Below are 20,734 nucleotides of genomic sequence, written 5' to 3'. Positions count from 1 at the left end.
CAGAAGGGACTTAGACCAACCGTTTCACACGTGTGTACGTACTCATGTTTAAGTGAAAAAGTGCTACTGTAAACAAAGTCTGTCACTTGGTACAACGACGGAGCTTGATGTGGGAGCCCCAATTGGTGGTGTTTAACCGAGAGTCGCATTCGGGAGGACGAAGGTTCAAATCCGCGTTCGACTATCCAGATATAGTTTCCCGTGATACATCTAAATCGCTCCAGGCAAATCTCGGGGTAGCTCCTTTGAAAGGGAGCGGCCGATTTTCTTCCCCATCCTTGAATCATTCCGTTCTTGTGCTCCGTCCGTAATGACCTCGATGACGAAGGGACGTTAAACTGTAATCTTTATTCCTCTTTTTTTGTCCATGTTTACACTGCAACAGCCGATTCCGACCACCATGCCTTACAGTTTTACCATATTTCTAGGATCCTTTCCGAAAAGTTAAAACTCGAGTATCAGCAAGTGTTATATCAGTGTACTCGCGTTTTTGAAAACTGCTGTAACCGTTAAAAAAATACAGTGATCAGCCAGAACATTATGAGCTCCAATCTACTACCGATATGAAGCCGTGCAGGTGATAGCAGGTGTCACATGGCGAGGAATGACTACTAATCAGACACATGCACAGTGCATATAGTATTAGTGAGCGATTTATCCGTATGCAGAAGGGCGAAGGCATGCGATCTATCTGAGTTTGACTGAGGGCAGACTGCGCTGGTCTGGAGGCTCGGCACGAGCATTTCTGAAACTGCACGACTTGTCGGTTGTTCGAGAAGTGCAGTGGTAAGTGTCTTCAACATGTGGCGAAAGCAAGGCGAAACCACGTCTTGATGTCGCGGGGTCGAGCGGCGACCCCTAATCACACACGTCGAACGTAGTAGACTGGGCAGACTAGTAAATCAGGACAGGCGGCGAACTGTGGCGGAACTGACATTAAGACTTTAATGCTGTGTCTGAACACACAGTGCACCGAACAATCCTCACGATTGGTCTCCACAGCCGACGATCCATGCACGTGCCAATGTTAACACCACGACATTGGCAACTACGATTGGTATGGGCACATGACCATCGGCGCTGGACGTTGGCGCAATGGCAGACTGTTGCATAGTCTGATGATTCCCGATACCTTCTCCCTCATCCGATGGGAGGGGCGCGAATCCGTCGTCTTCCAGGAGAACAGCTCCTTGACACCTGTACTGCAACACAGAGACTAGCTAGCGGTGGCTCCTTTATGCTCTGCGGAACATTCACACGGGCATCCATGAGTGCAGTGGAGCTCGTGCAAGACACCATGATGGCCAAGGAGTATCGTACACTGGTTACAGACCACGTACACCCTTTGATGACGATCGTGTTTCCGGACGGCAGCTGTATTTTTCAACAAGATAATGCGCCATGTCACAAGGCCAGTACTGTGATGGAGTGGTTCGAGGAACACAGTGGCGAGTTGCAATTGATGGGTTGTCGCCCCAACTAGCCAGATCTGAATCCGATCGAACACATCTGGGATGTGATAGAACGTGGCGTCAGAGCTCATCATCCCCCTCCCAGGAATTTACGGGAATTATGTGAGCCGGCCGGAGTGGCCGAGCGGTTCTAGGCGCTAAAATCTGGAACCACGCGACCGCTACAGTCGTAGGTTCGAATCCTCCCTCGGGCATGGATGTGTGTGATGTCCTTAGGTTAGTTAGGTTTAAGTAGTTCTAAGTTCTAGGGGACTGATGACCTCGGCAGTTAAGTCCCATAGTGCTCGGAGCCATTTGAACCATTTTTTGAATTAGGTGACTTGTGTGTGCAGATGTGGTACCAACTCCCTCCAGCGACCTACAAGGCCTCATTGCTTCCATGCCACGATGCGTCGCCGCAGTTATCCGCGCCGCGGCTATTAGGTAATTGGTCATAATGTTCTGTCTGATAAGTGTATATCGTTCTGTTTAAAAAATAATTCTCATTCCAGTATCTCGGCAAGTACAGCGGTTAAGGGGATTACGTATATGAAAAATTACGTGCTTATTTGTATACTATCATTTGCCGAAAAGCACGTTTCTGTTACCTCGAACCATTTACGAACTAAAAGGAGTGTTATGTTTTGCAGGATATGCCCTATATATGGAGATTAAATGTTCAGCGTCATGTTAAACTTAATTTTTCTTTCGACACAGTTTCAGCACTACTGCAGTTATTTCATAGTATGAACGAGATATATATACAGCATTTTGATGCTCTTTTCATTTTCCGCATTGTTATACGAAATCTCTGTTCTTGCTTCAAGATTACCAAAGAAACGAAATTAAGCAAGGACAGTAAACACGAGCAGAGTCGCGTAAATGTCTCGGTCGCCGTAGTTCTAAGAACGGCCTGCCTTATAGAGGGTGATGCGTGTCATGGCCATTCAGTCGCTCGACTGGTCGTAGGCGGCTTCCCGGCTGCCATTTACACTTCAGGCTTATAACATTTGCATAGCGGTACGTTCTCCGTTACTCATTTCATACTTTTCTTCTTTACCCTGCGGTTACCTGCTGATGGTCAGGTGGATGATGTAACCACTGCCGCAACAGAGGAGGCTGAAATATATCGAGAGGACGGGTCATGGTCGTAAGTTCGTTAAAAGAAATAACGAAGAAAACGTTTATACAATTTGAGAAATTTTGGTGTCAAAATTCAGAGACCGCAGTGATTTGTTGTGTAGTGCACTGGTTGACATCCCTGGTATCGAGTAAGGGCTGTTTCGGACGCATCCCTCCGATAGGAATCCATTACATTTGATATATCTCGTGTACTGGGTGTCGGCTATGGGGCATATTTTAGGGATGTCGGCGGAGAAGAAAGTTGCAGAACGTGATAGGGAACCTAGGTCCGGAAATACGGTAGTAAAAAGATGTAGGCCGTAGGTTCGTGTCTTCATCAAGACATCTGTTTACACTGCAAATTGCTATGAAATTATCGGCAGGAAATGTATGTTAATATCTTCTCATTCAATCTACAGCGTTTTTCTGGAGCAGCTTCCCTACCTATTCATTCTCAGTTTTACAATCCTTAGCTCATCGATATTCCTCACTGAATGCCTGTTGTTGATATTTTATAGCTTCATATTGCCGACAGTGTTAATTTTCCTCAGTACCTGCCCATAAAGGTCTCCATCGTTTCAGTAGGGCCCTAATTTTAATTACCTTGTCCTATTTGCTTTCAGATAGCCTATCTATAAATCTGTAACAACCTCGAATAATACACGGATATGCGTCCTGTATGGCATCTGTTTTGCAGACTAGCTGTAATTTGCCAATATGCTGGCAATAAGGATAGGAATGATACTGGCCTGACACGCTAAGATTGTTAGGCTCTTTGCAGAGTGGCTGCACTTGTGACTCTACAGTACTTTAAGCGAAGGTTACGTAGAGAATACTGCGTTCGTTCTTCAGCCAAACTTCTTGTGAGCTGTAGAGTGGATTTTCATACTATTTTATTTCGATGGCATTCTCCTTCATCTAACTGTATCGTTTCTCTAAATCATGACGTTATCTTTCGTATTGTACCTTTTATCATACGTTAGTATCTCAGCATTGTGATCCAAACCTTCATGAGGGGAACTGGGACATTTCTGTCACATAAAAGATGTGTTTTTCATCTCCTCTAAACACTCTAAAATTTGGTACACGTAGTTTTATTTTCATTCTGTACATTGTTTACTAAGAAATAGAAGGAGATGTAATTAGTAACAGCTGCTAAACCATTCCAGGCGAAAACGTTCATTCAGAGACTTAAGACACTGTACTCCTGTATCACATATTTCAAAACGCGAATCCAGTCTCACTTAAAGGGCTGTATAGGTCCAAGAGTTTGGGCGAGAAGATTAAATAACAGTCTTCTCTAATTGTGGTTTATTCTGAGAACACAAATTTGAGATCGTTACCCTCCAGTGCATTTGTGATGGAATTGGAACAGTTTCTTTGGGAGACATCGCGTTCAACTACTGGAGGATTTCTAGCATCGATACGTATGGGGGCTGAATATTTTGGATGTCAAAAAGAACTCACACAACATTTCGTCGATGCTTATGGTTTTTGTTCAAATCCTGTAGACCTGACGTCATTGGGACTTTAGGGATAATGCGAATTCGATTTTGTTGGGAAATGAATCCATAGCAGATACACTGCACATCTTGAGCTAGTCATCGACTTAGCACTGTGCACTTTTAAACAAATGCACTGTCAAAAAGACCAAACTTTCATATTGTTTGTTTGGCAGAAACTAAATATAATTCCCAACTCTTGGACCTGACCAAGGTTTACGGGAGGATTTCTGTAGCTGCAAGGCAAATGTCGGAAGTGGTAAACGGCTCTCAAATATTACCAATTAGGACTTCCTCTGTCTAACTAGCTGCTCAGCTGCTGTTTGGTTGGAAAATCACTGACTTAAGATGGATCATTACTCGAGCAGCCTAGGTAGTGAAAGATACTTTTAAAAAATCGAGAGCTTAAATTTATCCATTATGGATACTTTTGAACACAGTGACTGCATGTTAAATGTAACCTATACTGCCCCTTTTTGAAATATTGCTTTATTTTTACCAATTAACTTTCGAGCCATTTCTCAGTCAACTTCAAATGAATCAGATGATTATGTAAATTTGACCTTCTGTACGCCACACTAGAAAGCGAGCCTGAAATGACACGAAAACTAATTAGGGAACATAAAGTAATATTAAATAGCTACAGGTCGGTTTTACAAAACGGCTGAAACAGTCACTCGGTTCCATTTGTAGGTTACGTATCTAACGGCTTCCACGGGCAACAAAAATTTAATTTTTACTGTTTCATATGATTACAGACTTTATTTAAAAACTTAAAATGCTGTCATAATCTACTCATTAAGAGATATGATCATACATTAAAGCTTTAACACAATGAGACGAGTATTAAAGTGTACACGTCTCGAAGCAAAGTAGCTCACAGCATGCAAATTAAACAGACTATATTCATCCAGTGTCTGAGGATGAGAACACATAGCGACTTCCACAGATCTATACACACAATTTCAAACTTTTTCGAAGCTTTTCCGCACTGATGCGCCACCACAAAATAATGAAAAGAAAAAATTTTTATCGCTTACTATATTTTCGCGGTCCAGTAGATCTTCGGGAATGACGCTTTGATTCATTACATCTCTCGAAAATAAAAAAAAAAGTTCAAATGTGTGTGAAATCTTATAGGACTTAACGGCTAAGGTCATCAGTCCCTAAGTTTACACACACCCACGCTCGAGGGATGACTCGAACCTCCGCCGGGACGAGCCGCACAGTCAAAGATTGCAGCGCCTTACACCGCTCGGCTAATCCCGCGCGGCATTACTTCTCTACCAATAACTCTACATGCAGCACATTTTGCATATGATATCCACATACATTACTGAATTAACCTGGAAAAATTATGTCAGTGTTCGGCACATAGTGAAGGAGATATGACGTTTTAAGCGTCAAAATGCATGGAAAACTCAGTTTTCTTAAAACAGAGTGCAAATTACCCAGCTTCCAATCAACTTTAAGCATAATTTCAAACCTTTTCTGAACGTTTTCTGTTATAGCCTACGGAGTATTGAAAGGATTCAGCCCTACAGACCATGCAAAGGAAAACACATTAATTCATTTAAAATGTGGTTATACGTTTGAAGCTTTGTATGCATTGGAGTTCGATGTTTTGAAGAGTCGGGGGTTCGGGAGGGCATACTGGTGTCATCTAATCGTGAGGTTCTGCGGAGGAATTTCGCTGTGATGACTATCGTTTTAGTGTATTGGGAACTGGATTTACGAGGCAAGCATGGAATCAGCGCACTAATGAGGAAACAGTGTGAGCTGGGTGGAAATGAGGTTGCGGGCTGGCCGAGACCTTGGCTGCTTGTCGGTTTCGTGCAGTCAGTCGCGCGACAAAAACGCCAGCGACCGCGAAAGCCACGAGCGGCACCGCTAGCTAGGTTTCTTGGCGTCTCCCGGCGCCGAGGCATCGCGGCGTGCGAAAGCTGCCCTGCCGTGTCTTCTCTTCTCTTTGCGACTGCCGTCGAATTTTCTTTTCCCTTCGCCGCGGCACGCCGAGCAATACGCCGGAGAAAGTTGGTGCGCGTCGCGTAACTGCGAGAGGCTCTGTGGGTTAGCGCTGCGAGAACTGCCTTCGACGTCCCAATTAACATCGCGGGCCGGCAGTGTGAGGAATGGCTCCGCTGATGGACGCGAGGGGTGCGGCCGGCCGGAGTCGAAGGAAAAGGCGTCCCCGTCGGAGGAATGCAGGCGAGACGCCGCCTGCGGCTCGCCCGGGGCGGGGCGGAATTCTGCGCACGCCTACCGCACTCTTACCGCTAGGCGGGACCTTGAGCGGTCGGGTTCGACGCTCGGTTGGTGCGCTAAACAGGACCGCTTAACGGCTGCGAGGGAACCGGCGTGAGACCTGGCACGTCACAGGCTGACCAGCCATTTCCCACGCGTGCCGCTCTCAGAGAGTCTATAGCCGCAAAGAGGAGCACTTAGTGGTTGTTGTTTTTACAGTAGACTGCACTGTTGCGAGTGAGTGTATAGTGTTAGTGTCGTTACTAAAACATTAATATTTTGTTCAAACATTCAAAATTCGTGGTAAGATCGCAAGTCGGACAACGTGTTTCGAGACCTGGCTCTCATCTTCAGGTAACGTCTGTCTTACTAAACTGTTGAAACAATCACCAGGTCGTAGTCGCTGGTCGCCTATCTAACGCCTTACAAGGGCAATAAAAATTTGATTTTCACTGTTTCGTATGATTATCGATCCCCCTCGGTAGCTACGGGGCCAGCGCGGCAGTTTGCAATGACAGTTTTTTTTCGATTTCCGGCCGGACCGGAGATTTTCTCTACTTGGGGACTTGGTGTTGTGTTGTCCTCATTCGTATTGTAATTTTTTTTTGAGTCATCAGTCACCTGACTGGTTAGATGCGGCCCACCGCTAATTCATCTCCTGTGCCAAACTTGTCATCTCAGGGCAGCAGTTGCAACCTACATCTTCAATTATTTCCTGGTTCTATCCGAGTATCTATCTTCCTCTACAGTTTTTGCCCCTAACTGACACTAAAATCGCTTGTATGGCACCACGTGTCTAGTCAAGGCCTATGTAACGTCATACCAGGATACGGCTTGTCCGTCATGAATCTTCTGAATTGTAAAAAACTGTCGTACTGTTGAGATGGATGAATGGACACGTAAGCCACTATATATAATCCATCTCTACAGGGGAAAGACGATACGACAATTCAGAATATATATATATGTACCGTTGGTGGTGAAAATAATGATGACAAGAAGTAGTGAATGAATATACTCTACTCCTGCTGAACAACACAAAGAGAAGCATTCGAGCTGCCCAAGAAGCAAAACTTGTCTACTACTATCAGCGCATAAATTCCTAATCTAATTCCCTCTGAATCACCTGACCTGGTTTGAATACACTCCAGTACCCTTGTTTTGGCTCTGAGCACTATGGGACTTAACATCTGAGGTCATCAGTCCCCTAGAACGTAGAACTACTTAAACCTAGAATGAGATTTTCCCTCTGCAGCGGAGTGTGCGCTGATATGAAACTTCCTGGCAGATTAAAACTGTGTGCCGGACCGAGACTCGAACTCGGGACCTTTGCCTTTCGCGGGCACCTAGTTCGAGTCTCGATCCGGCACACAGTTTTAATCTGCCAGGAAGTTTCGTTACTTAAATCTAACTAACCTAAGGACGTCACACACATCCATGCCCGAGGCAGGATTCGAACCTACGACCGTAGCGATCGCGCGGTTCCAGACTGAGCGCCTAGAACCGCTCGGCCACACTGGCCGGCACCCTTATTTTACTTTTATTTATGTTCACCTTATAATCTTTTCTCAGGACACAATCCACTTCGTTGAACAAATGTTCTAAGTCCCTTGCCAACTCTGACACAGTTATCATGCTGTCTCTTCTACTTCTTCAATTTCTTCTTCTTCTGCATTTCAAGGTTTACGCAATAGTACCTGTTCCGTCTTCTGTTTTCACGACCACACTGTGCTGCGAATTCCCTCTTCTTGAATTATAATTACGTTTCCAAATTTCTCCTTAGTTAACTTTCCTGCTAAAACATAGCTCGTTTTTAATGTAGATAAACGCAGTACATTGCCTATGGACAAGAAAAAGAAGCCAAAGGTATCTGGTACTATGATTAGTGGTTAATTTCTGGAACCTCTCACGTATTATCAATACCTAGTGGCAATGGTACGTACCAGTATGATCAAGGACGGACTCGTACAATGAGTAGTAGAAATGACGGTTGCAAGACGTAAATTACTCTCGAGGATTCTTCGAAAGAATGGTGTATCTTTAAAGGGACTTACATACAAGGCGTCAATGGAATCTAGTCTAAGTGCTGTTGGGCACCCAGCGATGTGGTGCAGTTCTAAAACATTGGGCTCGCACTGGGAGGACAGCGGCTCAAATGTCCGTTCAGCCATCCAGATCGAGGTTTTTCCTAATTTTCTTGAACTGCTTAAGCTGGATACTGAGGTGGTTCCGTTGATTGTAACACGGTCGATTTATTTCGACATCTCTCTCACTTCTCAGAATGTGTTCAGTCTCTAATGATCACGTGATCGACGGTACGTTACACCCTAATATTCTTCTTCCTCTGCTTCTAAATTCTGGTGCAGCGTTCTGGATCTTTGTAAAGTAGACCCACGTCAGAGGCCGAACGAATACAGAGATAAAATGCTAGGTTCGAAAAAGTCCGTATAGCCCACACGCTAACAGAAATGCTCGGGGATCTTGAACGGAAACATTTGAAGAATGGCGACGTTGTCGTCGTGAAACCATGCCGTATAAAACCTGTGACTGAATGTTCAGTGTTGACTGTGCAACAAATATGTTGTCTTCATCATTTTAGGATTGTGGCATGAGACGTTAAGGCGGCCACACACGTAACTGCATGTTTCACAAACATGCTTGCGCAAACATGCTCAAATTCTTCGCGCCTCCACGCTGTTCAAGCTTGCCTGTACAAACATCAGCTTGATTACAAGAAAATGTCGAGCTCAAATGACGATGCAATGACTTTGGCAGCCTTTATGCTTGTGTTACGAAATAAAAACAAAAGAGGAAACGTGACATGTGGAGTAAAGAGTTGTGAAAGAAACGAAAATAATATTTCCATATTAACTATTCACGCTATTGCTGTTTTCCTTCTCCTCGGCTTGTCCCACATTACAGAACAATTTTTGTACAGAATGTGATTTCATATGTCCAAATAAAAATTAAATCAAGTCACTGACGAGTGCTTACACAAGCCTCTGTTTTTGGTACGCACGCTCAGGCATGCGCACCCATGAACGCTTGTACAAACATATATAAATGAAATGCGATCATCAAACTGCTTGCACAGTCCTGATGATTGCGCAAATTTATCCTGCACACTCAAGCATGTTTGCGCATGCACACTTGCTGTTTATAGAACTATACCAGTTTCTGGCAGCAGCGATTCAAAGAACATGGTACAACGATCTTCACGCTGTAGTGTCACAATGTTCAGCTTACAAGGGAACCTCCCCATCGCACCCCCCTCAGATTTAGTTATAAGTTGGCACAGTGGATAGGCCTTGAAACACTGAACACAGATCAGTCGAGAAAACAGGAAGAAGTTGTATGGAACTATGAAAAAAATAAGCAAAATATGCAAACTGACAATTCCATCCGCATGATAAGCCACATCAAGGGCAATGTGACCTCAGGATCGCCGTGGTCCTGTGGTTAGCGTGCGCAGCTGCGGAACAAAAGGTCCTTGGTTCAAGTCTTCCCCCGAGTGAAGATTTTATTTTCGCAAAGTTATGATCTGTCCGTTCGTTCATTGACGTCTCTGTTCACTATAATAAGTTTAGTGTCTGTGTTTTGCGACCGCACCGCAAAACCGTGCGATTAGTAGACGAAAGGACGAGCCTCTCCAATGGGAACCGAAAATATTTTATCGCAAGGCCGTAGGTCAACCGATTCCTCCACAGGAAAACACGTCTGATATATTCTATACGACACTGGTGACGGCATGTGCGTCACATGACAGGAATATGTTGTCGACCCACCTAACTTGTACACTTGGAGAATTGGTAAAAAGCTTCTTCTACCTTGCCCCATTTAGGTTTTCTTGTGGATGTGATAATCACTCCCTAAAAAGTGATGAAAACATAAGAGTTTGTCACATAAACTGCAACAAATGAATGCAACAGTTTCACAGTCGCTCAGTTTTTCCTGTGCTCTGTCAAAACATATGTTTTTAATGTTTTCAAATTTTTCCGTGTGTAGACCGTCAAATCCTGCATATGTCCAAGCAAATCTGAACATGTCCTGGAATTTTGGAGAGCGAAGTTGATTTTGTGTGAGTGCCTGAACTTTGATAATTGTCTGAAAATAAAAAGTTAAAATTTTTACTCTAGGGAAGGCTTGAACCAAGGACCTTTCGTTCCGCAGGTGCTCACGCTAACCACAGGACCACGGCGCTCCTGGGCTTACACTAACCTTGATGTTGCCTAGCTTGCACATGGACTACTCAGTTTGTTTATTATGCTTATTTTTTTCCTAGTTCCACACAACTTCTTCCTGTTTTCTCGAGTGATATGTGTTCAGTTTTTCAAGGCCTATCCACTGTGCCAACTTATAACTAAATCTGAGGGGGGTGCGATGGGGAGGTTCCCTTGTTAGTCACTACAGTGGGTAGCTATGTCGGCTTCCCGCTTCCCAAGTTTGCTAATGAGTGCATCGCTGTACATTCACTAAACTAATTTTGTGAAAAATCGGTCCGGTTGCTAAAAAGTTATTTATTTTGCTTGAGTGGAGTGAGAACTTTTTAGTAAGTGAAACGGTCATTCATCAGTTCATTACATAGGTGCGGAGCAGCAACGCTCTCCAAGCATGGAGCAGTTCATAACGTCACGTTTAGCATTACGAAAGAACTGCCTGAAAGGAACCCAGTGTTTACTAGCTAAGTTAATTTTCGTTTCTACTCATGCTAACTTACACATATCTCTAAGGTGAGTTGAATATAAGCAGTATGGAATGTGTGAATAAGGGGCTTGATGCACACAGTTTTGCCTTTCTACGATAGATATATAACATTTTAAAGGATGTCATTTTAGGGTTTAATGTGCATTTGAGACGGAACGTAAGCTCGTATTGCACAAGGACGAGACAATTTATATGTCCGATCTTTTCGAATGAACTGTTCCGTTGTTGGTCTTGCTTGGCTTAGCAAAAAACAGTATATCAAAATCTTAATGCTTGAGCATCAAACAGTAAACGAAAATTTTGTTTCACAGCTCTAACAGTGTGCCGGAGAGGGACACAAACCTCGTTTAAATTCCCATTCCGCTGCAGAGTGCATGTTTGATTCTGGAAGTGAAAAGAATACGATCAACTGGAAAAGTAGAGGTCTGACATCGCTTCAACTTTTGAAGATCAGGTTTCTGTCGTCAGGGATTTGAGAAATTAGTGACAGGTTCCTGTAGCTGCTTACGTAAGCCTGTCGAAAATACCGAAGAATATCGTGGTGCTCTTGTCATATTACATGGTAGTGTCCTCTCCAACAACATTTCCATACACCGGAAAATGTTTATCGTAAATGACGTCTCACATTACCTACTCGCTGTGGATCATCAAACAGTCTGTAGAAGGGGGTTTCAGACTTATTGGAAAACTTAATTGACTACAGCAACACTACACAAGTGGTAACTTTCCTCAGAGGAAGCCTTTGGTCTAATACAGCTGCTTTACCGAGTCTTGCTTGGTAGCCTTCAGATGTCCAACTGCTGTTGGTCCAGATGAATCAAAAAAAAGGTCCGAAGCAATTTTTGGTGAACAAGAAGTGTCTTATAGTTTTTGATGGCTACATTTCAGTTTTAGTTTCGTGTTGTGTCTGCTGAATGGTTCCAGCAACATGATGTGTGCTTAGTGCCTATCCCTTTTCTGTGAGGATTTAAATAAAAATGTGTGTTTCAAATATGTAAAATGCGAAAGGTAGCTCCGGATCAGCCACTGAAAAAAACTGATAGATTCACAAAAAAACATGAAATGTTTCATATAGCACGGTCACGAAGACAGAGAATTATTTCATTTTCCGAAAAATCCAATTAACAGTTACTTTTATTCAGTTGTTGACTAAGGATATATTAGCTACTTAAGGCAATTCCATCAAACAGATCTTAGACATAACTTATACTGACAATCAGTAATGATCGATTTTCTCACTGGTCACTATTTCCGGTACTACTGGCTTCCGAATACATTTCGTGTATGATGAAGTTGAGTGCCTTATGTAATAGGAACATAAAATAATTGCACAGGAACCTGGAACAGGAAGAGACCCAGCAGCAGTCGCCATTATCCTTTTTGATACTATTCCCTCCCAGAACTTTGTTTTGGTATGAGACACATTTCTCTGGGTTAATTTCCTCTACATCTTCTCGAAAAAAATACGCCGTTCTGTTACATGTTTTGGAATTAGACTGACAGATAACATACGTGTTTGATCTGAAAATAATACGGTATATAATCATACTGTTCCTGTTAAAGATTCTTCAGTTACGACTTCGAATGGTTTCCTCAAATCACTTTAAGAGACCTACATGATGCTGCTTTCAGTAAATCCCTGTGAAATTGTGCAGCTACGCTGCACCTGTCTTCTAAATGACATCGATGACACCAGATCTTCAAACTCTCACCATCCATTTCCTTTATCACACCTTTAAAGGCATGTAGTGCCTGTATTTCAGGGTCTTGTGATAGTTGCGCCTAAAACTAGTTTCCATTTATTTTCTCCAGTGTATGCTTCTGCGATATCGTAGCAATGGAAAATTTAGTCGATGCATACAATTCCCCATACGTATACAGTGATTTTAAATAGTGAATTCTCTGCAGATAGTCACAGTTACCGAAGATGAAATTTCGCGTGTTAGCGTACTATGACGAATGCGACAAATTATGATATTCAAGGAATTTCCTTCCTGCAGTAACAGGAAGCTAAAATAAGGGCTGCAATTCGTGCAGGTTCCATGCTGTCTACAACATGGCAGAATAGTGATACAAAATCATTTCACAAACTACTCTTCATTGATGAGAACACAACCTGTTGCAAGCTACGTCATACCGAAGAGTAAAAAAGAGAAAGTGGAACTATGGCATGGCCACTCAGTGTTGGTGGTAAGTACGTTACACAACGGAAATACTTTGATATCACCACTTGGAGCAAAACACGGTTTCCTCTATTTTGCCCTTACCTACGCGAATTTCGGTACATTAGTGCCATCATGAGTGGGTATTGTGGTTTCTGGGCGAGGTACCTTAGAAGCTAAATGTATAATCATAGATACGAACAGTTTAGATTTTGCCGAGAATATTTACGAGACCGATATCTCGGTTTTACATTTATCTGTGTATGAGACGGTTTGTTTCAATTTGTGCAGGCATTTTTATCTTCACTTTGCTGAGTGACAAAATAGCTGTTCCAAATATAAAGGAACCCCATTGATATTTGTACACATGTCCCGTAATTTTATAGGCAAAAGGAAAGAAAAAACAGTGTGTGAATTAAAGCTGTGACCTCACAGTATTTGATTACCAAACAAACATAAAGAAGCTAAATCAGTGGGTTACAGAGTTCCAAGAACCGTCGAAATTACTAAAAATTCTGTGCTAAAGTAGGCCACTTTGCTTAGGTACTTCATATTCTTAATGTTAGGACGGAGATGTTGAGATAATGTGCTATCTGAAGTATAGAAGAAAGGGTGATGATAGAATTTATTGCGTCGTTAATGTCCATGTCATTAGAAAAAGTGCACTTGCTCAACTATGGAACTTGGAGGGAGGGCTAAAAGTTACTTCTCTACATCTAAGTCTGTATGTACTCTACAAGCGACTGTACAGTGAATGTCACAGTGTACATCGCACCAGTGTCATCAGTTTTGTTTTCTTCTGCAGACGCAAGCTGAGGAACGAAAAAATGACAATCCATATCTCTCTGTACGCACTCTGATCTCTGTTATCTTATTCTCATGACCGTTACGTGGGATATATGACGGTGGAAACATAATGGTAGCACGGTCTTCTTCGAATACAGTTTCTCTAAATTGATCCAATAGGGATCTTTCTTCCAAAGATCCCCTTTTAAGTTCACCGAGTATTTCCGTTACACTTTCGTATGAGCTATAGAGACCTATTACGATCCTAACATCGCGCTCGTGAATCCGTTCGATTGTTGTCGTGCCAATTTGATAAGGACTCCGAACATTGCACCAGTACTCTAGAATTGGTCGCACTAGCAGATCCCTTTACAGATGCAATGGATTTCCACTGACCCCATCCAGTACAACTAAGACTTCCATTCGCCTAATACTGATTTTACGAGATCGTTTCATTTCATATCACTTCTTACTTTTACCCCATATACTTACACTATGTGAAATGCTGAAGATGTTCAGCACTAATCTTGTAACCAGATATTATGGGTTATTTCTCTTTTTTATAAACATTGTATTAAATTTATCTACATTTAAAAGGAGTTGCCATTAATTATACAAAACTGAATTTTAGTCCAAGTTTTTTGCAACTCCGAACGTTAGTCCAACGACGACGCCTCACTGTACGCACCAGAATCGTTAGCGAGTCATCTTACAGTGTTGCTAATCCTATCTGATCGAGTGGTTTTGTATATTATGAATATTATAGGGACTATTACGGTTCCCTGGGGCACACCCCATGTTATCTTCCTTTCTATGGAACATTCGCAGCCCAGTATACAACGCTTCCGAAGAAAATGCCAAATTATTCATCTGCACTGGTTTACGAAAATAACGAAAAATATAACTGGTGGAGAATGGATGGGGCTTCGAATCCCACGTCTCCAGAAAGAAGGGAATGAGCGGTTAACTACGTAATCCTATGCCAGGTTCCATGAGTCGGCTTCAATTGCAGATTTCACCCTTCTAGTTTAGCTCCCTCATTGTCAAGCACTGAGTCCTAAGCTTGCCTCATACGTTGGGATACAGAGCGGGTGGCTAGGGCGACTGCGTGACGGTACGGTAACTGTGGGGCGGATGGTACGGGAACACTGGCGCAGGCCCCGGCTGGCGGCTTGGACTCACCGAGGGCGGCAACTGCGAGCAGCAGCCGCAGCAGCAGCTTGCACGTGTGGGCCTCCATCTCCGGCCTGCCTGTCTCTCTGGTCACAACTGAGCGCCGCCTCCCGTGTCGACCGCTCTTGTAGGACAAGTTGGAGGAACACAGCCCCCACTCCGTCCCCCTCCCCCTCCCCCACCCGCGACCTACTAGCCACACCGCCGACGTCGGCTCGCGGCTCTCTCCACCTGCGAGCAGCCGCAGGTAAACAAACTGTCCACGCTGATTACGCCGATGGACCTTCCGTATCTGCGCGCACAGCGTGCCCAACGGGCGATCTGGCTCCGGGAGGAGAGCTGAAACCATTTCGTTATGGGAGCCCTCAGTGACTTCCAAGATCTAGAATTCGAGCTTGGAACCGCGAGACCGCTACGGTCGCAGGTTCGAATCCTGCCTCGGGCATGGATGTGTGTGATGTCCTTAGGTTAGTTAGGTTTAACTAGTTCTAAGTTCTAGGGGACTAATGACCTCAGCAGTTGAGTCCCATAGTGCTCAGAGCCATTTGAACCCTTTTTTTGAATTCGAGCTATTCTGAGGAATCTAACCGTGTAACACATCGTTGTCTTCAGTGCAAAGACTCTTTGACGCAGCTGTACTCCCTAGGCTGTGGTGTGCAACACCCTTCATCTCTGAATAATTACTGCAGTATGAATTCCCCTTAAAGCTGCTTATTGCCGTCAAGCCTTGGTCACCCTCCACACTTAACCGCCACATTTCCCTCCACTCCAGATGCATCAGGATTTTTCGTATAAATCGATTTCATCTTTTCTACATCTACATGTATACTCTGCAAATCACACTTACAGGGTGGCGCACGAAATGTGTTACCGTTTTGTTTTTGAATATAAACTTTATTGTCAATACAATCTGAAAGGAACATGTACTACAATGAAGAGCTTTCCATGGAGATCTGTTCTAACTCAGGACATGCTCAATATGTCCACCATTTCGTTTCCTAACTTCCTTCAAACGAACACTGAAGTTAGTGATTACCCTACGCCACATGTCTTCCGTAATTTCACTGCAAGCTTGAAGAATAAGTCTTCTGAGCTCCATTAGATCACGTGGACGTTTCGGGAAAATATTTTCCTTTAGGTACCCCCAAAGAAAAAAGTCACATGGCTTGAGGTCTGGACTATAGTGGGGCCAATTTTGACCGTCATTGAAGCAACCTGGAAATCTGAGTGAAATGATCCGCATGTCGAAATGCTCGTGTAAAAACTCCAACACAGTGTTTGCAGTATGTGACCTTGCTCCATCTTGCATAAACCACTACGTGTTGAAGGGCAAGGCAGTAGCAAGAAGTTGTGGAATGAAGCTATTGCGAAGCATGCTCAAATAACGTTCGCTGTTCACAGTTTCTTCAAAGAAGAAGTCGGTGACTGGAAATTGCTGTAATCCTCAGAGCATAATGTTGTCGCTCATGAAGCCCTTGTGGGTTTTCAGTGACCCAAATCGTACATTTTGTTTGTTAACCACACTGTCTAAATGAAAATGAGCCTCGTGTGAAAACCAAACGTTGTTGAGAGTTTCTTCCCTATCCTCCGCCCACTGAGCAAACAGTAGTCTCTGCAGTTTGTGTTCTTCAGTGAGCTTCTGAGCACAGGTCATCTTGTATGGGTACATATGGAGGTCACTTTTAAGAATGTGTTGAACGGAGCGTCTGGATATTCGCAGTTGCACTGCTGCCTTTCTACACGATTTCCCGGTACATCTCTGTACAGCAACTCGTACCGCTTCAATATTTTCCGGCGAACAAACAGCCTTAGACCGAGGTCGCTTCGCTTCCAATACTGTTCCTTCCTGTACAAATTTATAGTACAACCTGTGGATGGTCTTCTTGCAAGGGACCGATCGTGTGTTAAACTGTTGTCGAAAACGCCTGTGAGTCACAACAAGGCATTTCGTTTCATGAAAAAGTAACACAATTGCGGATCGTCGCTGTGTCGTCAGTCTTCGATCGTCAGCCATTGCTGCTTATTAGTCTCCTAGCGGCAGTATCGTGAATTAAACGTCATTTCGTAACTCATTTGTTTTTCTAAGCTCTACTAGTACTGCTGTAGAGATCCCAGCGGGATATCTAATGTGCGTCGTAAATTGTGAAAGAAACAATTGGTAACACATTTCGTGCGCCCCCCTGTACCTTCCTCGCAGAGGGTCCTTCACAATAATTCTCTATTACTCCACTCTCGTGCAGCGCGAGGAAAAAATGAACATCTATATCTTTTAGTGCGAGTTCTGATTTCCCTTATATTATGCTAATGATCGTTTCTCCTTATGCAGGTCTGCATCAACAAAATATTTTCGCATTCGGAGGAGGAAGTTGGTGTTTCAAACTTCGTGACGCCTTTGTTTTAATGATCCCCTCCCCAAATCCTGTATGTCATTGTCATACAGGAACATGAAACGTGATGCTCTTCTATTACCTTTCTCGATGTACTCCTGTAAGCAGGCTGTTTAGGTTTTTATGTTGATAAAGCCACGTAGCGCTCTGTATGAAAATTACTGACTGTGCTCTGTGCAATCTGTGGCTGGTTGGCATTGTTGGAATATTTGCTATTGTAGTGTTGGGCAGTTGGATGTGGACAGCGCTTAGCGTTGCGCAGTTGGAGGTGAGCCGCCAGCAGTGGTGGATGTGGGGAGAGAGATGGCAGAATTCTGAGAGCGGACTATCTGGACGTGTGTTCATCAGAAAGAGTAAGTTTGTAATACTGGATATCATGAACAGATATACGTATGAAGACTTTTGAACATTATTAAGGTAAATACATTGTTTGTTCTCTATAAAAATCTTTCATTTGCTAACTATGCCGATCAGTAGTTAGTGCCTTCAGTAGTTAGAATGTTTTATGTAGCTGGTAGTATTGGCGCTCGCTGTATTGCAGTAGTTCGAGTAACGAAGATTTTTGTGAGGTAAGTGATTCATGAAAGGTATAGGTTATTGTTAGTCAGAGCCATTCTTTTGTAGGGATTATTGAAAGTCAGATTGCGTTGCGCTAAAAATATTGTGTGTTAGTTTAGTGTTGATCAGAATAAGTAAAGAGAGAAATGTCTGAGTACGTTCAGTTCTGCTCAGCTATTTGAAAATCAAATAACGTAAGAGGTTTATCAACACAATAATTCATTAATTTTTCAATGGGGATGTTGCACTCCATTAATCCTATCTGGTAAGGATCCCAGACCGCGCAGCAGTACTCCAAAAGAGGGCGGATAAGCTTAATGTAGGTAGTCTCCTTAGTAGATATGTTACATGTTCTAAGTGTTCAGCCAGTAAAACGCAGTCTTTGCTTAGCCTTCTCCACAACATTTTCTATGTGTTTTTCCAATGTAAGTTGTTCGTAATTGTAATTCCTAGATATTTGGTTGAATTTATGGCCTTTAGATTTGACTGATTTATCGCATAACCGAAATTCGACGGATTTCTTTTAGCACTCATGTTGGTGACCCCACTCTTTTCATTGTTTACAGTCAACTGCCAATTTTCGTACCATACAGATATCCTTTCTAAACAGTTTTGTAATTTCTTTTGATAGTCTGATGACTTTACTAGACGATAAATTACAGCACCGTCTGAAAACAACTTGAAACAGCTGCTCAGATTGTGTCCTAAATCGTTTATGTAGACAAGTAATACCAGAGGGCCCATAACACTACCTTGGAGAAAGCTAGAAATCACTTTTGTTTTACTCGTTCACTTTCCGTCAGTTACTACGAACTCTGACCTCTCTGACAGGGAATCACGAATCCAGTCTCATAACTGAGAGGATATTCGATAAGCACGCAATTTCACTACAAGCCGGTTGTGTGGTACAGTGCCAAAAGCCTTCCGGAAATCTAGAAATACGGAATCAGCTTGAAATCCTTTGTCAATAGCACTCAACACTTCGAGTAAGTAAAGAGCTAATTGTGTTTCACAAGACCGGTTTTTTCTAAATCCTTGTTGACTATGTGTCAATAGACCGTTCTTTTCGAGCTAATTCATTATTTTAGAATACAATATATGTTCCAAAATTCTGCTGCATACCAACGTTAATGATATGGGCCTGTAATTTAGTGTATTACTCCTACTACCTTTCTTGAACATTCCTGTGATCTGTGCAACTTTCCAGTCTTTGGGTCCGGATCTCTCGTCGAGCGAGCGGTTGTATATGATTGTGAAGTATGGAGCTATTGCATTAGTATACACTGAAAGGAACCTAATTGATATACAGTCTGAACCGGAAAGCTTGCTTTTATTAAGTGATTTAAGTTACATCATTACTTCGGGGATATCTGCTTCTAGGTTACTCATGTTGCCAGATTTTAGTCAAGTTGTACAATACATTTCCTTTATTCCCAGTACATTTTTGACTGAAACCGCATTTCTCAAACTTTTCTTCATTTGGGGCACACCGAAGTACGTTTCAAACTTTCGCGACACCGATACATACTTTATTTTTCCTAGATGCGAAGAAGCAAACACACAAAGTACATACAATACATTTTTTATTATGGAACGAGTGTGAGATACAAATTTTACAAATTTATTACTTCAAGAAACGATTTGGTGATAAATATTTTATGTTTTAGATGTTTTATTTACTGGAGATTAGAAGAAGTTAAAAATCACGCGACACACTTGAGATGTTTTTGCGACGCACTAATATGCCATGACACGGCGCCTGAGAAACTCTGGACTGGAATATATTCTTTGAAATTTTGAGGGTACCAAGGATAAAATACAGGAACCGGAAGGTTATATATAACTTTCACAGAAGCCAGACTGCAGTTATAAGAATTAAAAGACACGAAAGGGATGCAGTAGATGAGAAAGGAGTGAAACCGGGTTATATCCTATTCCAGATTTTATTCAGTATTTACATTGAACGAGCAGTGAAGGGAACCAAAGATAATTTGTAGAAGGCACGACGAAGAAATAAAAACTTTGAGGTTTGCTAATGACATCGTAATTCTATTAGAAACAACAAAATATATACAACAGTAGTTTAAGGAAATGAAAAACGGTTATAGGATGAACATCAACGAAAGTTAGGCATGGGTAATGAGATGTACACGAATTAAATCAAGCGATGCTGAGGGAGTTAGGTTGGGAAATGAGACATTAAAAGTAGTCGATGAGTTTTGCTGTTTACACAGGAAAATAACTGATGATGGCTGGAGTAGAGAGGAGATAAAATCCACACTGGCAATAGCAGGGAAAGCATTTCTGAAAATGAGAATTTTTTACGCCGAATATAAATTTTGTATTGGGCTGTCTTCTGAAGGTATTCGTCTGGAGTATAATCCTGTACAGAAGTGAGGATAAAGAGTTCGGAGAAGAAGCCAACAGAAACTTTCGAATTGTGGGGCAATAGAAAAATGTTGATTAGATAGGTTATATTGCATAAGGAATGACGAGGCACTGAATACAAAATAAATTTATGGCACAACTTTGGAAATAGAAGGCCTTGATCGATAACACACGTTCTGAGGCATTAACGAATCATCAGTTTGCTGCTGGAGGGAAATGTGTGGGGGCAAAAATTCTAGAAGGAAAGGGATGAATGC

General features: G+C 42.6%; 1 protein-coding gene across 1 annotated transcript in view; it reads right to left on the bottom strand.

Moving 5' to 3' along the window:
* LOC124790013 (protein Skeletor, isoforms D/E-like) overlaps positions 1–15,228 on the bottom strand; it is a 337,997-nt gene extending 322,769 nt beyond the window's left edge. The window contains exon 1 of the mRNA XM_047257562.1: positions 15,154–15,228. Coding sequence (XP_047113518.1) covers positions 15,154–15,211 — 58 coding nt within the window. The 5' untranslated portion in view covers positions 15,212–15,228. The remainder of the gene's footprint in view (positions 1–15,153) is intronic.
* Positions 15,229–20,734: the final 5,506 nt, after the last annotated feature.

The sequence above is a fragment of the Schistocerca piceifrons genome, chromosome 3 (genome assembly GCF_021461385.2).
Source record: "Schistocerca piceifrons isolate TAMUIC-IGC-003096 chromosome 3, iqSchPice1.1, whole genome shotgun sequence".
NCBI lineage: Eukaryota > Metazoa > Arthropoda > Insecta > Orthoptera > Acrididae > Schistocerca > Schistocerca piceifrons.
This window is presented reverse-complemented; position numbering and strand designations above follow the sequence as displayed.